The 24,407-nt window shown below is 36.3% G+C and overlaps 1 protein-coding gene across 2 annotated transcripts in view; it reads left to right on the top strand.

Moving 5' to 3' along the window:
- VPS13B (vacuolar protein sorting 13 homolog B) overlaps positions 1–24,407 on the top strand; it is a 794,525-nt gene that overhangs the window by 604,786 nt on the left and 165,332 nt on the right. For both annotated transcript variants that reach the window (XM_063079322.1, XM_063079323.1), the window contains exon 35: positions 1,314–1,451. In XM_063079322.1, coding sequence (XP_062935392.1) covers positions 1,314–1,451 — 138 coding nt within the window. The remainder of the gene's footprint in view (positions 1–1,313; positions 1,452–24,407) is intronic.

The raw sequence follows: 24,407 nt of genomic DNA, 5'->3' as shown, positions 1-24,407 counted from the left end.
TATAGTGTCGCTATGTAATGAATCTACTATGCATATTCTCACTGCTTTAAATTCACTGATCATATAAAAAGAGAAGAATGCACTAACTTAGTGTTTGATCTTTACCACATAGATCTAACGTCACGATCAATTGCTGTCACTATTTTCTTTGAAATCACATAAAAGTTCATATGTGCCAAATTTCATAAGAATCACATGATAAGGTCAAGAAATACAAATTCCAAGGCAGAATTTATATGCCCAGTTCACATATGACAGTAATACTATATAACCATATGTTGAATATAATACACTGTATGTAAATGCTATTCTTGAAAGCAATCCAATCAATAAAACCTAGAATAAATAACACTTTAAGAACACATTTCAAATAGACTGAAAATGGAATAGATGGACTCTATGGCAAGAACATCCTTATAAAATTGACATTCAGAGGCCATTAAAACACTGAGAGTAAAACAATCATGAAACTAAAGAAAAACTGGATATTTAGAAGTTTTAAAACCTAAACTGTATGCCAGGATACATCAATCATTTTTATTTAAAGAGCTATTTTAGTAAAAACTGTGAATTTCCAAGCATTAAAAAGAAAATTCAGTTTGCCATCACCAATAACCAAAAATACTAATTAAAAAGTATGCAGTATTAACCAGAAAAAGTAAAAACTACATAGTATTAAACAGAAAAAAGTTGAAACAGAAAAACTCAAGTTTTAGTCATAATTGGGACTGTTAAAAGATTGACCAATTTTTATCATTAAAGGAGGTTATGGGAAAGCTACTGAAGTTAACTTCAAAAGCCTAGCAGTAAAAAGTGATTCTAATGTCAGTAAAACTCTGAAACAGATCAAATAACCCCTGAATAGTACTAATCCACTGTATGTTTGAACACGTATACGACTTTTTTTTTTTTTTTTTTTTTTGCTGACCAGGTTGCCCTTTTTCTCTTTAATTTGTTTCCAACATCACATTTAAAAAAAAAAAAATCCAGCTGTTAAACTGTTAACAAGTCAGCATCTCAGAGTACAGAAACTTTGCCTTCACTCAAAGATAATGAGTTAAGATTTGAAATGTCTTTTCTTTTTTGGCCTGGTTGTAGAAAACATTTCTTCATCATTCTATCTTGTACAGAGGTAGTTCATCTTTTTTGATACAAGTACTCATGTACTATATGTGTACAAATGAAACAATGAAGGTTGCATACAATTATTTAACCATTCTTTTCTCTTCTAATTTTATCAACTCAAAGTCATACACAAAAATTAGATGTTTGTGATGAAACTGATATTTTTAACTTCAATTTTGTCGCTTTAGATCCTGGGAAGACTCTGCCTGAAGCCCTTGATTACTGCACTGTTTGGCTGCAGACAGTGCCTGGAGAAATAGACAGCAAAAGTGGTATTCCACCTTCCCTTATAACACTACAAATTAAAGACTTTCTTAATGGACCAGGTAAGAAAGTCATAATTCAAGTGTGCATACATCTTTTTTCATGTGATATATTAACATATATTTAGGATCTCTTAGTAATCTTGACAGTCTTGCCAAAAATGAATAGTTCATTTGTTTTCCAGAAGTGTACTCTTTTCAAGCTGCCCATTCTACAGATCAAAAGGCAAATATAAATATGCATTGAAATTACCTTTAGTCTGACAAAAAGTAGTTATCAACTAAAGAATAGTTGACTGGAAGCCAAAAATCCAATATTTTATTTCTACCTTTTCTATTAAGTAACTGTAATCTTAGGCAGTTGATCTAATCTTCTGTGCCTCAGTTTCCTTACCTGTATATGAAGAGAATAAGATGGATGAATGTATAGGATAAATGATACACATCCATGAGATAATGTGCATAGTTACATTAGTTAAGTACATTTATATCAAGTGCTTAGGGAAGTACTTGAGACATAGCAAGCATGCAGTTTTAGACAGATAGATACAGATATCAAAATGTATTGAGTGCTTATTATGTCCCAGGCACTAAGTACTTTTCATGCTCGAATAGATCCAAGGAATAGGCATTATAATTATCCCTATTTTATGAATAAGGAAGCTAAGACTTAGAAAAGTGAAGTAATTTACCTGAGGTCAAAGAGTAGCCACTCAAACCTAAATCTTCATGACTCCAAAGAGTATGTCTTAACTTCTGTACCATGCTGATTTTAGCATAACTAAAAATTTTCCCTCTCCTTCTCCATCACCTCTTCCTCCTCCTCCTCCTCCTCCTCAGTTTTCCTGCTTATCTTCATCTCATTTTCTTCCTTCTATTTTCTTCCCTTACTTCAGTGTAGTCTTAGCTAATTATTTAACAGAAATTACTACATTTCCATTTAACTTTTATTATTTTATACATATAGTGCTTCAGAATATGTTAGTCATGGGCCGAGCCCGTGGCGCACTCGGTAGAGTGCTGTGCTGGGAGCGCGGCGACGCTCCCGCTGCGGGTTCGGATCCTATATAGGGATGACTGGTGCACTCACTGGCTGAGTGCCGGTCACGAAAAAACGACAAAAAAAAAAAAAAAAAAAAAAGAATATGTTAGTCATCAAAGGAATATTAGTTTCTTCATTAAGTATTTAAAACATGCAGTCTTCCTGTGCCTGGCTTATTTCACTTAACATAATTTTCTCTAAGTTTATCTGTTTTGCTACAAATGGCAGAATTTCATTCTTTTTTTATGGCAGAGTAGTATTCCTTTGTGTATATATACCACATTTTCCTTATCTTGTCATCTGTCAGTGGACAGTTGATTCCAACTCTCCTAATGGAAGCTAAAATAAAGAATCACAATAACACATTGAACCTTCAAAAAAAAAAAAGAGAGAACAGAACCGTGGTTATTAGAGATAGGGGAAGGGGAGGGAGGTTAGCAGAAATTAGTTAAGGGTCATGAAGATCCATTACGTTTTATAAACATGAGTATACTAATTATCCTGATTTGATCACCACGTATTGTACACATGTATTGATGCTCAAATCTGTACCCTACAAATATATATAATTATTATGTTTCAATAAAAAAATTAGCAATAAGAGATAGATAAGTAAAAAAAAAAGTTAAAAAAAAGAATTAAAAAATAAGTAAAAGAATTTAAAACAATGATGTTACACTGTCTTAAGATCTGCAAGGCATCAGTTTTGATGAGGGAAAAATATTTGTATGTGGATCTTTCTGAGTATGTTTGTTACGGTGCATTTGTGATCTATGACTACAGATGGAAAAGGGCAGTCATGATGTCTGGAATAACAGAGGCTCGGACTGCCTACGCTGGTCCTTTCACTGAGGCCCAGTTCTTAAGCATTTTTCTTCAGTGTTGAGATTTAAAAGGTGTGGAAGTATAAAAAACTATTTATGATCATGATAAATACCTCGACATGGTTTTAAATATTGGAAGGAAAGTGAGAAACTTGATGAAGGATAAAGGAGTAGAAGTGCTGGCAGAAGCCTTTGGGGTGTGGTAGTAGATGGATTGGAGGAGTATGAGTCCTAGTACTTGGTTAGTGAGTGTGAAGTGCCATATATTATTGAATCCAGCTACCACCAATTGTAGGAAGAAACATTTTATGTACCACTGAGAAAAAAGGAAGAACATCTGCCATTTAAACTGTATAATACAGTGCTTTTACATCAGTGGCAAGACACTTCCTAAGTTCAGAGTTGTTTACACGTGACTGAATATGTTAAAATAGGTGAAACAGAGTAAGAACATTTGGTTAGTTCATGAAGGAATAACAAGGAAACTTGGGGTTACCTCTTATTTCTCATTTTAAGTTTTAAGTTTCTTTTGTTTTTAGGCACAGTCTTTCACACACTTTTACTGGAAAGTTCTCTTGTAGTTTACAGTTTGATTTGTTTGTAAAAGGGATGGGATTTGCAAGTAGATGGTAAATTGAGTGCCATATTTTCAAGGCAACCAAATGAATTTGAATTTTAAGAGAAATGCCCATAAATTAATGAAAAAATATGTATTTATAATTTTACCATTTAGTGTGACTATGTATTAGAAATGTGATTTTAAAGTAGGTATACTTTTGTGTTTCTAAAGATACTTTTCAAAATTGGGAATTAGATATATACCATTTCTGATTTTATGTTCATTCAATAATAGTGATAATATATTTGGAGATTCAGACTTTCTTTTTTTTTTGGTGGCTGGCCGATATGAGTATCAGTATCCTTGACCTTGGTGTCACTGTGCTCTAACCAACTGAGCTAACCAGTGAAGATTCAAATTTTTAAGTAAATGAATTGAAATAGTTATTTTACTTTTAAACTTTTAAATAAATGTATTGAAATAGTTATTTTATAGCAGTTCTTCAAAAACTTGAGTCTGCATTTGAAACATCTCTGAAGGATTTGTTGAAATGCAAATAGTGATTTAATAGTTCAAGAAGGTAGGGCTTGAAAATCTACATTGCTAACAAGCTCCCAAGGGGAGGTGGATGATATTGGTCTGTGGACTATAGTTTTTGTAGCAAGGTTTTATATGATTTATTAAAATTATTTTTTACACTCATATGTATGATTTTTATCGTATGTGATTTTCCAAGAGCATCAACTACAGTTTTTAGGGATAAATTGGAGATATTTGGGGGCACAGAAGGGAATGGAAAAAGAAAGATGAATGATTTTTAGAACGGTGCTTTTATCATGTAAAATCAAATATAATGTTCAGTGAATAATTTAAGTTCTTCAAAGTCTAAAACATTTTAACCAAAAGTGCTTTTATTTTGTTTTTATTTGAGGGAAGATTAATTTGAATTATGTATCAGCTGTGTGGGATTGCTGCTGAAATACTAACCTAACAGCCTTGAACTGCCCCAGAATTTACTATCTCAGATAAAAATTTTCTTACTGTAAACAATTTGTCATTTAGAGTAGATAAGTAGATGTTATTTCAGAGAATAATTGTATTCTCTCACTCTTCAGCCAGATTACCACTCCATATTAATTTAGAAATCAAAAAGCTATAGCAAATGGTAAGACTTGCACACCACTAATTAAATGGGAATAACAGGATATGGATACATTAAAACATTTTTTTGCCATTGAACTTATTATTTTTCAAAAATTATATTTTTTCCAGATTTTAGTTGATAAGGATACTAGGAGGAATATCATTTATGCTAAGACTGGGGGAACAAATTTCAGCTTTATAGTATTCCCTAATATTTCCTTCCCTTGAAAAATAAAAAGAAGCATTAGAAATGATATTACAAATAATACTTCTCATTTTTATACAATATTATCGTTAAGTGATATCATCAAGAATCTTTTGCTACCATTAGTTTTTTAAATATATATGCACATCTATTTAATTATCATTCCCAAAGAATGTCTTATGCTACATCTATAATTTATTTCCATCTATTCTCTTCTGGCTCTTGAATTAAGGTTATGTTAACAATAAGTTATGACCCTGAAAGGTAGAGGAAATACTGATTATAACTGTGTAACCTTCAATTTTCTTCAAAAAGATATGAATTTAACAGCTTTTGAATTTAGCTTTTCAGACTTATTTGTCAGGGGTTATTTTCTCTAAACAAGGTGATACAAATGCTGCACTTTAGCATTTGTTTTTGGAAAAATAATTCAGACTTCTCAAGTATTCTCTTATTTCTGCTTTTCACTTACATGCCTTAGAGCAAATGGTAGGTCCCAACTAATACATCAAAAACTCCTCAAAAGCTCTTCCAACCCCCAACTCCTTCCTTCAGAGGCAACAATTGTACCCATTAGCAAGGTCAGTGGCTTGGAGAAACCTGGAAAACAGCAGCTACCAGAAACCAACTAGAATAATATCTCCAGCAGGTGATAGATTAGTTGGAACAAATTGGAACCATCGCAGTTCAGCAATCCTGGTTTCTTTCAAGCTGTTTTTAAAATGTCGTCATTTTAATACACAATCTAAGCCCTGCGGAACAGTCCACAGCAGGTTAATTTGAATCATATGATGTGTCACTGCCCTCAGCTGACATGAGCTCTATTCCATGTGTGAAGCCATAATAAATCCATTCCCAACCGAGGAAAATTCCCCGTGAGAAGGTGAACTAATCCAGGCCTCACACTGGCATGCTAGCCGTCCGTAATTGAAAGCAGGGCCACCTGTTTCCAGTACAGTTAGCCTATAGAGAAAAAATTAGCATTAGATCAGATACTTCTTATATTGAAAAATCATTCATACTTCTTGCAAATTTGAATTCAGCTGTGAAGTATTTAGTATGACATCATACAGAAATGTAGGAATGTGCCCACTTGATCCCAGTTTAAAAGTCTTGTTAACCATAAAATTTCTTAACTTTGAAATGAGAGGGGTTTTTTTGTTTTTGTTTTTGTTTTAATTTAATGAGAGCTGACACGTGAGAAGAACTGGTAAGGGTGCAGATTTTTCTAATTAACTCAGGGTCATTTGCAAAAGCATTTGCACTCCCTGGTATTTTTTTTTTTTTGATTCTTCTCTTGCAGACAGATTTTTTAACCATTGTCACTGCAGCTATGAAATGACATTTAAATTACAACAAAGAAAAAAGTGCCAAGTTGAGAGAACATTCCCGTCATTTATGTTTTATTATAAATTGAAGATTAACATGCCACATTTATATAATTTAAATAACATGATTATATCAAATGCAAAGTTATAAATGCAGTTTTACATTTTTTTTTTTTTAGTTTAGTATACATGGTGTCTGTAGTTGAAACACATAGCTACTGATGTCATTTTCTCCTAATAAAATCACTTCTTTAGTCTCATCCTGTTTAACGCATTCATTAATTTACCTACGTAGTTTTTTTTCCTGATTTTATTTTAGCTTTGGATTGGTTTCCTCTCTGGTTTTATTTGATTTTTGTTTTAAAAATCTGTTTGACTCTAATTGGTTATAATCCCATTTTAAATACTGTTTTCTTGTATTTTATGAATTAACTTACTGTTTTATGGGTTATAATTTTAACTTCTACTTTAAAAATTTTCTAAACATTCTAAACTATTGCATTTCCACAAACTTCCTTGATTTGAATGAAAATGTGTATTTAAGTGCTGTAAAATATTAAAAGACTTCTCAGGTACAGTCACATCATTCAAAAAAAGTGTTATTTATGTAAATAAAAAGTAGAAATTTTGAGTCGTTATCCCCAAATTTGTGTATTTTTTGTAACGTTTTTACTTTTCTTGATAAACTGTGCTTTTATGTTGTTATTACTGAATTCATTACTCAGTGAGGAATGATTCAGACTTATCTTGAAGATGGCTGATTCAGGAGGATTAAGATACCTGGAAAAGATGACCCAAATAGCCTCCTGACATATTCTGGAGTAGAAAATGAAGAATTAGTAATATGATTTTTATTTTTAAATGTTTTTCTCTTGCAAATTTCAAACGGATTTTTATTTATTTATTTCTAGCTTTATTGAGGTATAATTGACAAACAAAAGTTACATAAGTTTAGGGTGGACAGTGTGATGTTTTGATATGTATATCATTATGAAATAATTACCACAATCAAGCTAATTACCATATCCATCTCCTCACATAGTTACAATTTCTTATTTGTGGGGAGAACACATAAGATCTACTGTATTAGCAAATTTCAAGTACATGATACTGTATTATTAATGATAGTCACCATGCTGCACAATAGATCTCCAGAGCTTATTCATCCTGCATAACTGAAACTTTATACCCTTTGACCAACCTCTCCCCATTTCCCCCACTCTAGCCCCTAGCAACCATCATTCTAGTGCCTGCTTTTATGAGTTTGACTTTTTTAGATTTCACATATAAATTACATCATGCAGTTTTTGTCTTTTTCTGTCTGGCTTATTTTACTTAGCATAGCAACCAAGGTTCATTCATGTTGTTACAAATGGCAGGATTTCATTCTTTTTTAAGGCTGAATAGTATTTCATTGCATATATATACCACATTTTTTTTTATCCACTCATTTATCAACAGACACTTGGGTCATTGCCATATCTTGGCTATTGTGGCTAATACTCAATGCACATGAGAGAGCAGATATCTCTTCAAAATACCAACTTTATTTCCTTTGGATATACACCCAGAAGTGAGATTAGTAGATGTATTAGTATGTTTTTGTGTCCTATAACATGATACGTAAGACTGGTATAAAGAAAAGAAATTTGTCTCATGAGTCTAGGACAGCTGCATCTGGTATGAGCCTCAGGCTGCTTCTATTCATGCTGGAAAGTGGCAGAAAGCTGGCAGGTACAAGATGACATGGTGAGAAGAAGCAAGAGAGAGAGGGAGGAGAGGTGCCAAGTTCCTTTGAACAACCAGCTCTAGTGGTAACTAAGAGAGCAAGAACTCACTCACTACCCTCCCCTCCCCCCAAGGGCACTATTCTATTCATGAGGGATCCACCCCCATGACACAGACGCCTCCCAACATTGCCAAGTTGGGGATCAGATTTCCACATGAGTGGACAATATATCCAAACTCTATCATTCTGCCCTTGGCCCCTCAAAATTCATGTCTCTCCCACATACAAAATACAATCATTCCATCCCAACAGTCCCAAAGTCTTTGCTTGTTCCAGTACCAACTTAAAAGTCCAAAATCTCATATGAGACTAAAAGCGAAACTTCTGCCAGCTGTAAAAATCAAAACCAAATTTATTTATTTCCAAGATACAGTGTTTGAACAGACATTGGGTATACATTCCCATTCCATAAGGGAGGAATAGGCCAGAAGAAAGGAAAAACAGTCTCCAAACAAGTCGGAAACCCAACAGGACAGACATTAAATCTTAAAGCTCCAAAATAATCTCCTTTGACTCCAACGTCTGCATCCTGGGCACAATAGGGGATTTGGGCCCCCAAAGCATCAGGCAGCCGCAACCCCAGGGCACTGGCAAGCACAACTCACTGGGATGTACTGGTGAATGCAGCTTTTCCAGGCAGATGTTGCAAGTTGCCAATGGCCCTACAGTTCTGGGGCCCTGACGGTGGCCCTGCCAGTGGCCCCACTCCCTTGGCTGTACTAGACATTGCCCCGGAAGGGGCTCTGTACGGTGCTCTGACCCCACATTTTTGCTCTGCATTGCTCTAGCACTCTGTGATGGCTCTGCCCCTGCTGCCCCTGTGGCAGGCTCAGGCTTTTCCATACATCCTGTGAAATCTGGGGGCAGGCTGCCACGCCTCCACCACTTTTGCATTCTGCAGGCCTGTGAACTTAAAATGACATGAACACAGCCAAGGTTTCCAGCTTGCACTCTGCAGCTGCGACATGAACCACATTTGGGGCCACTTCAGGCAAGGCTGGTCCAGAACACAGTCCCGAGGTGGCACAGGGCAGCAGCACCTGAAGTGTGTCGCCCTGAATAATTCAGTCATTCTAGGCCTATGGGCCTATGATGGGAAGGGAGTCCTGGAAGATTTGTGAAATGCCTTCAGAGCCATTCTCTCATTGTCTTGGCTATTAGCACCTGGCTGCTTTAGCAACCAGTTCATTGCCTGTCCCCTTGAATTTTTCTCCTGAAAATGCTCCCTCCCTTGTTCTCTACCACATGGTCAGCCTGCAAATTTTCCAAATCTTTATGCTCTGCTTCTCTTTTGACTATAAATTCCAGCTTTGTGTCATGCCTTTGCCACCGTAACTGAGCAAAGGCTGTTACAAGTAGCCATGCAACTTCCTGAATGCCTTGCTACTGGGAAATTTTTTCCACCAAATATTCTGGTTCATAACTCTTATGTCCCACCTTCCACAAAATCCTAGGGCATGAACACAGTGCAGCCAAGTTCCTTGCTGTGGTGTAGCAGGGATGATCTTTGTCCTGTTCCTAATCAGTTCCTCATTTCTGTCTCAGACCTCATCAGCATGGTCTTTATTGTCCACATTTCTATCAGCATTCTGGTCACAACTATTTAACCAATCTCTAAGATGTTCCAAACTTTCCCTCATCTTTTTGTTGTCTTCTAAGTCCTCCAAACTCCTACAACCTTTACCCATTACACAGTGTAAAACTCTTTTACCTGCCCATAATGCTGCCAACTGAGCCAATTGTCGAGCTAGGGCTGAGTCTGGAGCTCACAGACCCCTCAAGCCCATTCACAGACTGGGTCACAAACCCTTCACATGCCAGACTGGGTCCCCAGACCCCTCACACACAGGTCTCTGAGCTAAGTAACTGGCAAAAAGGTCCTTGGAAGCCGTAGGTTGGAAAGCATGGCTGCATGCTGCGGACGCCCAAGGCAGATGCCAGCCAAGTTGCAGCACTGTGCATGTGCACTAACTCCACCCACACATACACACAATTTGCTTACAAAGAATGCACCACCACCCCCAACCCGTACCTAAGGCGAGGGAGCCTGATTAAATTATTCTATTTTCCCAACACCCAGTTCCACATTTTCAGATATCAGTATATCAACACCCCATTCCTCAGTATCATTTTTTTGCATTACTTTGTTTTTGTGTTGCTATAACAGAATACCTGAGACTGAGTAATTTATAAAGAAAATATCCCCATGTTGGGTATCAGATGTTGACAGGAGTTTTAGGGGGACAACAAATCCAAACTCTATCAGTAGTTCATATGGTTTTTCTAGTTTTAATTTTTTGAAGAAACTTTATACTGTTTCCATAATGGCTGTACTAATTTACATTCCCACCAACAGTGTGCAAGGTTTCCCTTTTCTTCACATTTTTGCCAACAATTATCTTTTGTCTTTTTGATAATAGCCATTCTAACAGGAGTGAGGTGATATCTTGTGGCTTTGATATACATTTCCCTGATGTTAGTGATGTTGAGCATTTTTTTTATATACCTATTTGCTCTTTTTATGCTGTCCAGTAAATCTCATAAGCTTTCTTCATTCTGTTTCATTCTTTTTTGTTTTTTCTCCTCTGGCTGTAGATTTTCAAATAAACTGTCTTCAAGTTCACATATTCATTCTTTTGCTTGATCAATTTTGTTGTTGATGCTTTGTGTTGCATTTTTTCATTTCAGTAATTGTGTTTTTCACAATTTATTATTATCATCATCATCATCATCATCATCATCATCATCATTATCATCATCATTACTATTATTATTTCAGTCTCTCTGTTAGATTTCCCATTCTGGTCACTTACTGTTTTCTTCATTTTATTGAATTGATTCTCTGTTTTCTTGAAGTTCACTGTGTTTCCTTAAAACAGTTATTTTGGGGCCGGCCCCATGGCTCACTCAGGAGAGTGCGGTGTTGGTAGCACTGAGGCCTCAGGTTCGGAGGGATGGCTGGTGCGCTCGCTGGCTGAGCATGGTGCAGACGACACCAAGCCAAGGGTTACAATCCCCTTAATGGTCAAAAAAAAAATTATTATTTTGAATTCTTTGTCTGGTAGTTTCTATATCTCCGTCTCTTTGTAACTGATCTCTGGCACTTTATTTTGTCCATTTGTTGACATCATGTTTTCTTGATTTTTCTTCACCTTTGTGGTCAGGCTTCATTGTCTGCACGTGGAAGAAGTAGGTACTTATTCTGATCTTTGCAGTCTGGCTTTGTCTGGAAATGTCCTTCAATAGTAAGCCTGTTCAGAGGTTCTGGTCAGGTCATCTGGTGTGGTTCCTAAGCCCATGACTCCTGCAGCAGTTGCAGGGTATGCTCTAAGCCCATGACTGCCATAGTCAGGACTACACAAGGTTAGAATCCTATGGCTGCCAAAGATGGTGCAGTACTGGAGAATATGTAAAGGCTGTGGCCGCTGAGACCCACCAGATGATGAGGTTTGTCTAAAACCCCAGGCAGCTGTAGTCGGCCAGCAGCAATGCAGGCCAGAAATGGAGTCTGTTTTTCAGGGTCAACAAGGTTTCACCTGGTGCTGGGGCAGGTCGGAAGTCTCATTCTTCAAGTATTGGTCCGGACTCAAGGGCTGTAGTGGTCTGCCTGGTGCTAGGTTTTACTGTGGTGGGCCCAGTGTTGGGGACCAAGGCAAAGTCCTGTGCTCACTTTCCTCTCTTTGCCCCAGGCAGATGGTATATCTTTCCATGCTGTGCTGCCGGGGATTGGGGGAGGGGTGATGTGGGTAATGTAAAACTGGCCTTCCTACCCTCTCCAATGCGTCGTTTCTTATTATTATGCTATAATCAGGTACAGTTATCTCTCATCTAGTTTCCTCTGTTCTTGTTAAGATATTTTTGTGCATGGATAGTTGTTCAAATTGATTTTTCTGCAGTGTGATGACTACCAGAGAGTATTATTCTGCCATCTTGCTTTACCCTATAATATGATTTTAAAATGCAAGAAGATTCAAAGCAAAAGAAAATATTCTAAGAAGCTATTTTAATTTATTTATCGAAATGTTGCTCTGATAGTTAACCCATTGCCCCTTTTCTTTTTCCAGAAATAGGGTTAAGGCCAATATCCTAGTCACTTGAATCTTGTCTCAATCTTAATTTATAGCCATACTAGTAGGCTATCTTCTACATTTAAAAAATGTAAACTAGTTAATAAAACTAAGAACTTTGACTTTATATTTCCTGAGGTTTATGGGTCTCAATTTTCAGCATTAGCATTATATTATCATGGTTTATTTCATAGTTTATCATACATATTTATAGTAAACTTGATGTCAGGATGTCAAATAGGGAATGGACCAAGAATTGTAAAATACAGGAAACCTTTCATTATCTCAACCTTAGTTTTTCAACTATAACTTGTATCTTAGGATGAAATGAGAAAAATGACTGATTTTTAACAAACTAATTTTTTTTCTTGTTTTTTCTTTTTGGTGTCTGGCTGGTACAGGGATCAAACCCTGGATCTTGGTGTTATCAGCACCATGCTCAACCAACTGACTAACCAGGCAGCCCACAAACTGATTTTTTAAATAAACTGTATTTGTCAGGGTTCTCCAGAGAGACAGAATCAATAGGATATGTTATAAATACATGAGAGGGGATTTAGCTCACATGATTGTGAAGAGAAGTCCCATGGCAGGCCATCTGCAAACTGGATGCCATTAGCACGGCTCAGTCCAAGTCTGAAGGCTTTAAAACCAGGGAAGCCAATGGTGTCCTTGGTGTAAGTACTGGAACCCAAAAGCTGAAGAGTCTTGAGATCTGATGTCCAAGGACAGGAAAGGAGTGTATCCCAGCTCCAGCAGATATAAAGAGCAATTCGCCTTTTTTCTCCGTTTTTGTTCTCTCTGGGCCCCAGGAGATTGGATGGTTCCCGTTCATATTTAGGGCAGATCTTTTGCACCCAGTCCACTCAGGCTCTCATGCTAATCTCTTCTGGAAACAGCCTCATGGACACACCTAAAAAGATAGCTTTACCAGGTTTCTTGGCATTCCTTAATCTAATGAAGTTGACACCTAAAATTAACCTTCACATAAACTTTTTTATTTTATTCAGATAACAACCTGATTTTATTACCAAATTTTCCACCACAAAATCAGTAAGCCATATTAATTACCTTCCAGCACTGTAGAATGAAGGGATCTTCTTTGAAGGTCTGGCTGACAGTGGTGCCTTTAGAGGAGTATACCTCTCAGTTACTTGGCTAAGTAATAGATTAGACACAAATAGTCACAGAAGTTGGTTGTGGGAGTTGCAAGGTGGTAAGGGGCCAGTATCAGATCTCATGCTGGGAAGTCAGTGGAGTGGCATTTATTTAGATTTTGTATTTCATCCTGTAGTCTAATTCTGTCAGAATACTTTCCTCTACAGAAAAGAATGAGGGTAATTGGGGGATATTTTTCTAGGAACATAGAGTAGGCTAAGGTGGAGAGGAAAAAAACATTATCTGGCTTCTAACCCTAACTTTCCAACTTTCTGCTTGCATACAGCTCTTTTTTGTCTAACTAACTCTGTGCCTTTCCCAAGGACACAGTTCTGAGCCTTCTTTTGTTATCTCTGTGGAATAGCCTCAGCTATCTCTTTTATGCTAACAACTCTTTAATGCCTAGCTCTAGTTTTGACTATTGAACTCCAAGACTATTTTTCCCTTTGTTAGAGATATGTTTTGTTATTTAAACATGTTCGCATTGAATTAAACCGTTTTTCTCTCCTCTCTCCTTACTCATTCCTTTCCTTAGTGTTGTCTTCAAATTTCTTTTCAACTGCTAGTAATAGTAACATTATTCTTTTTTTTTTTTTTTTTTTGTCTTTCTTCGTGACCGGCACTCAGCCAGTATATATATAGGATCCGAACCCGCGGCGGGAGCATCGCAGCGCTCCCAGTACTGCACTCTCCCGAGTGCGCCACAAGCTCGGCCTAATAGTAACATTATTCCAGTTATGTCCTCACAATTTTAGTGCCATCTTTGGTTCATCTTTCTTTTTATTTCAAGTCCTTTAATTTTTCCTTTGAAACGGTCCTTTCTCATGCCTACTACCTCCCTGGAGTAGATTTATGCTCTGATTATTTTATCAGTCTGCCTACTAGTAGCCATAACTTCAGATTCTCCTTTTACTCAATCATTCTGTCCCCTATGCCCTTGCTAGATTAGCCTCCCTTGTCAAACTTGTATGAATCTTGACCACCCTCTTCCCTCAGCTCATCAAGTCAAAACTCCTCAGCCTCTACCCTTTGTGCCCTTGACCTCTATATTTCCTGCATATCAGTTGGTATTTGGCTTAATCTGATTCAGGTTTGTTTATTTTTCTAAACAAGACTGTTTTGTAGATCTTGTGGTGTTTTATTGGGAGGCATAATAATGTCTGAAGGTCTTTTTGTGATGTTAACAGCCATTGATGCTTAATGTAAATGTAAGCAGTGATATTCTAATTCTAGCATTCCTTTCTCATATATTGACTGTCATACTTCTGTAAAGAGAAACATCTCCTAATCTACTACTTGGTTACTCAGTAGTGTTGTTCATCCAAAAAGGCAGGATAAATGCTTAATTCTTTCCCTTTATTTACCCATTTTCAAAAATGAGTTGGTTTTCTAGCATATTCCAGTGGTGGCCAAGTAGTTGAGGTTGGTATTACTTTGAACTCATTATTTTTAATGATGCTGAACTTTTCTCATCATTGGGAGTGCGAGCCTCTGTAAACTGGCTTCTCTATGCTTTTAATCTTGTTGTTCCTTCAGTCAGGAATCCTTGCTTCCTTTTTCTTTGATTACCCTAATTCTGAACTGTCTTTATGTTTAGCCTAAGTCCCATTTCCTTCAGTAATCTTTTCTCTTTCATTTCTGTTCAGTCCGATCTCTCAGTGATATATCCTTTTTTATAAGCAGCTTGGTAATATCATTTTCACTAAACTTATCTCAAAACATTTGGCTGTTTCCAAAAATATCTACCATCTCCAAGAATGAGTATATGCCACAATTGAGAATAAAAGAACATGACACCAAAAAATGCTGCCAGAATTATTGGAGCTGTGTAATGTATTTAGCCTCCTCTGTTGCTAGTTAGAGGGAGGGAAGCACATTTAGATGAGTTCAGTTCAATATATTCATTTGAGAAAACCAGTTCAATTACCCTGTAATCAGAACTTTTATGGTGTGATTTTTGAGGGACAATGAAGTCAAAAAGTCAATGCTTGATTACAAAAATATGTGCCTGAGTAATTTTGCTAGTAGTGATGATACCCAGATCCCAGTGATAAGCACCATGAACTGCTGCTGGCTGACCCCGGTCAAGGACTTGAGGCAGTCCGTGTCTGTGAGCTTCCTTACATCACATGAGACAGCACGTACCCAGTACCATGGTTAGTTAAAGCACTCGTGTCTGCCACCACTGAGGTCTTTACACCCACACTTTCAATGAAAACACGTTGATCTCATTGTCATGGGCAGCTTTCCAGGTTTTCTAGCCCTCACACCTGTGAATACTCAGTCTCCACTGTCTGCTGTCATCTTGAATACCTTTACTCTGACACTGTAACAAAAATCTGAATTTGAATTGCTGAATAAGAGAAAAAAATTTACTGTGACCTAGTAATAAAAAATATTTTTATTGGAGTTATTATAATCCATAAAGTCAACCTTGATTATAGATTTGTTAGTTCTGTGTTTTACATTTATCTCTCTAGGGTAGAGAATAAAAGCACCATCATTCCTGTGTCTGTACCTGTACATAGTCACTCATGCACACATTGAATGTTTTTCTAGTAAGCCTTGCTTGTCTAAAAAAAATTGTCTTTTGTAAATAAAGTTCCAGAGGAAGAAACACTTAACAAAGAAGTTTTCTTTTGTAAATGTTATGATTTGAGTATAACAAGCCATATTGAATCCATTGGGTTTTTGGTAATAGATTTCATAATACACCATAAATGTAAGTAATATGATGACTTAATGGGTCAAGTAAAGTTGGAACATTTTAAATGAGAAAATATCTGGAACGGTTTTCAGGAAACTTTTCCAGTTGATGTTTGGTCCCCCACAAGGTGTACATTAACATAAACTTAGGGGAATCACCTCTAGGGCTTGAATTTCCTCTCTGATTTCATCATTACAATATGATTCTTTCCCTTTCACTATTGAGTCATCTTCTAGAGTAATGGGAGCATAAAATAAGTGTAATTTGTTTGTATTTGTCTAATCTCCTTTTAACTCAATAGTTATTCCATTGTTTTCTTTCCTGGTAGCTCTTCAGAAAGGAATCTAATAATTGACAGATTTGGTTTACGTGGTAACATAAAGATATTAAAATATGTTCTGGAGATGGTGAGAAATTAGATCTGGCAGAGAAGTAGATGACTAAGCTGGGAAATTCTCAATTACTGCATATTCCTGAAATCTGAACTTTGAAAATAACCCGTTTATTAAAGTTCAATGGTGATTATGAAAAAATTCTGAACTCTTAAACACGAGAATCTGATAATAGTTGGTATAAAATCCGCATTAGTAATTTATGCCTGTTTTATTGTCCAGTTATATTTCCAATTTTTTTGCAATTTTTTTGTTTCCAATTTTTGTAAAACATTATTCTATATAGCTCCCACTATGTGTCCTTTGAATAAAACTCTTCTAGTCCATTTCTTTAATGTTTTCATCTTAAGTTTGTTTTACATCAACTTTTGAAAAGCATAAAAAAAGAAAAACTGGATTGCTCTATTTTTATATTTATTTTTTAAAAACCACTTTTTTGTTGCATAATTTTTCCCACTTGAAAAAGTAGTCTTCCTGTCATTATGAGACTGAAAATATTTGCAATGAAGACACTAATTTTCTACCTGAAGAGTACCTGACTAGTTCAAAGATGTGAAAGTTTAGAGACATTGGATAATAACAACAACAATACAGATTTGTTGAATCAACAGGTACGATAATGACTTCATGATTTTAGTTGAAGGATTCACACATGTTGATGTACTTTATACAACAATAAAGGGTGCTGTTTCATTTGTGGTTCTTCTCCTTTTGGTGTGTGCTGCCTGACTCTTGGTGGACTTGGTACTTTTGCAAGGAAGACCTCGTATTATAATATAGCTTCATTTCGACTCTGCTTTTCCCACTCTTGGCCTATAGTCCTTCCCAACTTAGTCAAATGGGACTGCCCCAGCCTGTTCAGTTTAGACATAGAACAGGATGCATTTTACAAGGAATATGGTTTACCGTTCTCCCTATAGGGGCCCACAGTGAGGGGCTCTGTGGCCCACGGGAGAGTACCTTGTACAGAGATTGCAGTGTGTGCAAACAAACATACAAAAAATGTTTGAAAAGTGAATTATCTAAGTGTTTTAAATGTATTTCTTATTAAAAGTTAATGTAACAGTCTTGTGCTATGTATAGCTCTACTACATTTTCAAACTTTCTAAAAACTTTTATCAGCTGCTGCTCAGCAACTGAGAAATTGTATTTGTTATCCTAAAATTTAAGATCATCTGAAGAATCAAGTTTTGATACGTACTTCACAGTTTTTACCTGACCCCTTAAGAAAGATAGATCAAGTGACCAAAGTCTCTAAATAAATAACCCTCCTCTACCAACCCACTGGTCTTGGAAATGGTCGTCCAGAAACCAACACCACGAAATGTTAACATTAAAAATACACAGTTCAAATTCACAAAACAAAAGAAATTTATAAGAAATTTAAATAATTACTTTTAAATGATGTTTATAAAATAATTCTGTAGCATTTATTCTTCTGAAGTTATTGAAGTTTGAAACCACACTGAGACTTTTGAGACAAACTGAGAAGGAGAGTCAAGATATTGCTGCAGATTTTCTTGTTGCTAAAGTATATTGAGTCCTGGTTAATCATTATATATGAACTAGTGATCAGTAGAGGTTCATGACTCTTACAAGATAAAACAAGACAGACAACTGTAATTAATTATGTATTTGCCATTTCCATTTTGAGCTACTTGCACTTTGTATTGAATAAATATTGTGGGCTTTCCCTTTATGTTGCTTTGGGAAATGGATCTTTCTCATTTCAGACTATTCACAGAGGTTATATTTGGTAGAATAAGGTCAGTAATACAAGGATACTTCAAAAAGTTCATGGAAAGATTTGTATGTTCTTTTAATTCTATTTTTCTGCGAGCATTTTGAAGTACCCTTGTATAATTCAAATGTGTTCACAGTTGAAATTCACCAGTATGGTTAGATTTTTAGTGCACATTTCTTCTTCTGAATTAACAGAATTTGAACCCTATTGATAAAAAAGAACCTTCTTTTAAAATTTATTTTGTACTATGAGTAAAGTTTTATGAAAGAATATATCCATTCTCCTGACTAAACTACTTTGGATCATGTCAAATTGACCTTTGCTTTTGAGCTTTACTGGCTTAATTGATTGTTAGGTGTTAAATTAAATTCTTAACCTTCATCTGCACAACTTTGGTTATTAGTAAGATCAGGAATGATTCTATGGCTTTCCTGACATTAAGAAATAGCAGTCCATCTTTCTTACCCTCTGCAGAAGTGCCGCACTCATCTCACCATTAAAGGGCTCAGCATAAATATTCTACTACCTTGTTGGAGGGGCTGTGGAAAGTGGAAAGTAAATGTGAAAAACTGACCCAGTACAAAATTGGGTATCATTTAGTCCTAAAGTGGGCTTCCCCTGCATATAAAAGCCATGGGTACTTTTAAGACTTAGCCTTTTGAGAAACAAACATAAGGGTGTAAAAAATAATGAAATGGAATAGGAAAAATTATTGTCACCCACATGACAAAGTCATTGAAATAATTTTGTTTTTTAAAAAATTAATATGCCGTAAAATTGAACTTTTTGGTGTACTGTGAATTTTAACACATACATAGATTCATATGACCACTACCACAATCAGCACATAGAACATATCCTGATTCCATCATCCCCAAAATCTTCTTCCTGATACTCCTTTATAGTCACACCCTCAACCAAACCCTAATCCCTGACTATCATTGCTCTTCATCACTTTAAGGATATTTGTTTTGCCTTTCTGAAAATGTCATTCATATAGAATCGTACAACATGTAATCTTTTGAGATGCCTTTAAGATTCATCCAATTTGTTGCTTGTATCAGTAGTTCACTCTTTTCTATTGCTGAGTAGTAGTCCCTTATGTGGGTACACCACAGTTTAACAATTCATTCACTGAAGAAGATCCAAGCCGTTTCCAGTTTTGGTGATTATGAACAGAACTACTTTAAACATTTGCATATAAGTTGTGTGAACATAGTTTTCATTTCTCTACAGTAAAATACCTGAGTGTGGGGTTGCTGGGTCATATGTCATCTAAGAAACTGCTAAAATATCTTCCAGTGTGGCTGTATCTTTTGGCATCCCATCAGTTCTAGTAGCTCTGTATCCTCTCCAGCATTTTATATTGCCAGTATTTTTTACTTTAGCCATTCTAATATGTGTCTCCTTGTCATTTTAACTTGTACTGCTCTAATGACTAATGATGTTGAATATCTTTCTATATGCTTATCTGCCATTCATGGATACTCTTTGGTGAAGTGTCCGTTCAAGTCTGGACTTTATATTTCTGGACTCTCTTTTCTGTCTGCTGATATACATATATATCCCTTCTTCAAGACAATCCTGTCTTGATCATGGTAGCTTTATAGTAAGTCTTAAAATCAGATAGTTTGAGTCCTCCAGTGTAATTCTTTTTCAAAAGTGTTTTGACTATTCTAGTTCCTTTGCTTTACTGTGTAAATTTCAGGATCAACTTCTCTATATCTAAAATAAGAACTGCTGAGGTTTTTTTTAATTGAAATTGGATTAAATCTGTACATCAACTTTGGGAGAATTGATATCTTTAATATGTTGAGTCTTCCCATTCATGAATATGATCTGTGTGTGATAGATCTCAGCATTTAGTTAGGTCTTTTTTGATTTTTTTATTAGCATTTTGTAGTTTTCAGCATACAGATCCTGTGCCTGTTTTATTAGTTTTATGCCGAAGTATTTCTTTTATTTGGAGCTATTGCAAGTGCTTTTTTGTTTGTTTGTTTTAAGTTTTTTATTTCAACTGCACATTGTTAATTTGTAGAAACTCAGTTGATTTTTGTGTGGTGACCTTGTATTCAAAAACTTCGTCAAATTTGCGTATTAATTCTAGGAGTTTTTCTGTACATTCCTGTTGGGTTTTTCTACATGGACAATCATGTCATCTAGAAATAGGCATTCTTTTATTTCTTTCTTTCTGATCTGTATACCTTTTATTTCTTTATCTTGCCTTATCTCACTGGTGATGATTTCTAGTACTGTATTATGTTGAGTATGACTAATGGGAATGGACATCCTTGCTTTGTTCCTGATGTTAGGGGGAAAGTATTCAGTCCTCCATAATTATGATGTTAGCCATAGGGTTTCATATATGGCCTTTATTAAGTAAGTTGCCCTCTATTGATAGTTTGCTACAAGTTCTTATCATAAATGATATTGAATTTTTCAGAATTGTTTCTACATCAATTAATGTTACCTCTATTTTTTTTTTGTACACTGTTAATATTGTTACATTGATTTAACCTTGTAGTCCTAGGACAAACCTTGTTTGGTACATTATTAGTTTTGTATGTTGCCAGATTTGATTTGTTGATACTTTGTGAGAATTTTTATGTCTGTTCTTGAGGGATATGACATATAGTTTTCTTATACTGTCTTCATCTGGTTTTGGTATCAATAGTGATGTTCTCATAAAATGAGAAGTTTTCTTTCCACTTCTATTTTAGAGGGCACAAGAGAATGAATAAAAGAAAGAAGAAAAAAATTGGGAATTTTTATAGTCCCTCTCAGCATTAGGGAGTTCCCTTCTCAGAGCCAGAAATGGAGGCTTCCTCCTTATGCTCCCTCTGTATGCACATGATACCCATGTCTGGGCTTTGGACTACCATTACCCATGCTAGGGGTTAGGGGAGGAAAATTGAGAAGCTCACCTACATTTTAGTAGTATTTTGTTTTGTTTTGGTTTTTTATTTATCATTATACAATGTAATTGATTTTCATCGCCCTTTACCAATTCCTCCCTTTCCCTCTCCCTTTTCCCACCCCCAACAAGCTCAGTTCTGTTCACTTCTCTTAACAAGTTCAAAGAATTATTGTGGTTTTTTTTTGCCTTTGTTTTTGTTTTCTATTTATTAGTTTGTTTGTTTATTTTTATTAGCACCCACATATAAGTGAGAACATGAGGTATTTCTCTTTCTGTGCCTGGCTTATTTCCACTTAACATCATCTTCTCTAGGCTGATCCATGTTGCTGCGAATGGCAGAATTTCATTCTTTTTATAGCAGAGTAGTATTCCATTGTGTAAATATAACACATTTTCCTTACCCACACATCTGATGATGGGCATTTTTAGGCTGGTTCATTCTGGTAGTATTGTGAATTCTAGTCTTCTTTCCCAGTCTACCTGTTATCATTTACTTTTCAGAATCCTCAAAAGGCTACTCTGTGTAGGTTTTCTAGGTGTATTCTTCTCTAGATTTTCTAGCTGCATTCAGTGGGAAAGACAGGGTTCTATATTTCCTAGTAGAAATAATTCTGTCCTGAAATAAATTTTAAAGAGAGGGAATATGCCAACTAATAGAGGCGTATATGAGATGTTTTTAATGTATATTAGATTTTTGGTTTGGGGAAAAGATATAAGAAGCTCAGGCAAATATTCCCAGGCCTTGAACCTCGTTTTGCTCCCATTAGAAAGTGGAAATATCGGGCTGAGCCCGTGGCGCACTCGGTAGCGTGCCGCGCTAGCAGTGCGGCGCCGCTCCCGCCACGGGTTCAGATCCTATATAGGAATGACCGGTGCACTCCCTGGCTGAACGCCGGTCACGAAAAAAAAAAAGAAAGAAGAAATATCATGTGGGTAAATGTGCATGTGGAATTTGTATTAACATTCTATTGAAACATAACAAATTACAACAAATGCAGTGGCTTACAGCAACACAAATTTATTATCTCATAATCCTCTAGGTCAGAAGTCCACGTGCGTTCAGCTGGGTTCTCTTCTTAGGGTCTCACAAGGCCAAAATCAAGGTGTCAGTTGGGCTGCAGTCTAATCTGTAGGGTTCTGAAAATAATCTGCTTCTAAATTCGTTCTGGTTGTTTGCATAATCTAGTTTCTTGAGGTCATAGGACTAAGGTTCCCAGTTCCTTGTTAGCTGTTACCCAGGGGTTGCCCTCAGCCCTAGAGGCCACCCATTCCTTCTCACATGACTCCTACCATGCCTCAGATTTCTCTGACTTCCCTTGTTGCTCCTTTCATTTGCCTTATAAAGGGATCATATAATAAGATCAGGCCCACAGAATACTCTTCATATCTTACATTCAACTGACCTTGGACTTTAGTCACAACCATAAAATTCCTTCACAGCATAGCAATAGATTAGTGTTTCTTTCAATAACCAGGGGACAGGAATCTTGGGGTGGAGAGTCATCTTTAGAATTCTGTATACCATAGAATCAGATTAGAATGTACTAGAGTATTCCAGCATAAACTGACCAAGCATACTTCGTGCTGAGTTTGAGGCTCAGTGCTGAGTATTAAGAATGAAAAATGTGCATTTAGGGATCTTCTTGACTGGTGGGACATATAGTCTTATATAAAGATACTTAGGCAGGGTGCTATAGAATCTCAAGGACGGGCCCTTGGCCTACCCTTGTGGACCACCTTCTTGGAGAAAATGCCAAGCGGTATCCTGAGATTAGAAGTTAGACAGGCAAAGGGTACGTTAGATAAAGGGAGCATCGTGAACAAAAGCCTAGTGGTATGACAAAGCATGGATTAAGTGGATTGGGGTTCATAAACTGTAATATTTCTGGAACTTTAAGGCATGAGGCAGGCAATGCCTATAGATCCTTATCTGTAAGGCAAGATGTTTTTTCTGTTCTTAGAAACTTGGAATTTGATTTCGTAGGTAAGAAGGAGCCAGAAAAGAGTTTTATTTTAAGCAGACATGAGCCAATCAGAATCACATTTAAAACAAATAATTTGGAAATGACTCTGTGAAGACTGGATTAAAGGAAATCAGTCTAGACAGAGAAATCACTTAGGAGGCGTTAGAGTAGCCGAACAGTATGAAAGGCATGGAGGAGGAAAATGGGGAGTGGCTGGAATGCTGGAGAGAAGGGATTGTATTCAAGGAATGTTTTGGAAGTAAAATTGACAGGACTTAATCAGTGGCTGGATTGGGACCAGGGAAAGAGGGAATTAAATAAGTCTTAAAGTCAGATTTCTGACTTGAGCCACTTGGTGGATTATAGGGCCATTAACTGAGACAGGGAATATAGCACGTCTGACAGGAATTAATGGATTGTTCTGGGTGAATCAATTTGATGAGCGAGGCTTTTGTATTCATTCATTTTTTCTCCCTTCATTACATCACTAAACATTCATTTAGTACTTACTATTGACCAAACAGTAGTCTAGGCACCCGGAATATTAAGACATAGGACAGTCCCTACTGTCCAGGTGCTCACAGTTCACTGAACTATGACAGATGTGTTAGCAGGTAGTTATAAAAATAATACAAAGAGGTGCCCAGTGATGGCAAAATGCACAAAATATTCTCAAAGCAATGATGAGTGGAACTTCACTCAGCAACGGGGGTCAAGAAAGATTTCCTGGAAGAAGTGACTTTAGGGTTGAGTCTCAAAAGATGAGTTAGACAAATAGTCAGTTTTAAACAGTTTTTTTTTTTTTGTCAATTCCTGGGACCACAGTGATACTTAAGGTGAGAGTCCATATCAGCGACTCTCGTACATATCATTCCGTGAATGCTTTGCCAGCCTATGATCATGGAAAATGGATCCCTTAGCTTCAGCAGTTGGTTTAGGTGGATATTTGGGAAACTTCCTGGATAGGTCACTAAATTGTTTCTATAGGTATCAGATGAGCACTTCTGACCCTTGGTTTAAGTTTTCATATTATGAATCCAAGAAAAAGCAGACAGCTTCAGGCCCCAACATCTGAGTCTTATTTCTGCTTTAACTTCATTTTTTTCTGTTCATTTTGTTTTTCTGTTGTTATCATCTGTTAAGATTGTTCTCTTTTTTTCATTGTTATAAAAAGGTATTA

Source organism: Cynocephalus volans, chromosome 15, assembly GCF_027409185.1.
Source record: "Cynocephalus volans isolate mCynVol1 chromosome 15, mCynVol1.pri, whole genome shotgun sequence".
In the NCBI taxonomy this organism is placed as follows: Eukaryota; Metazoa; Chordata; class Mammalia; order Dermoptera; family Cynocephalidae; genus Cynocephalus; species Cynocephalus volans.
The sequence above is the reverse complement of the archived record's forward strand: the minus strand, read 5'-3'. Positions and strand labels throughout refer to the sequence as shown.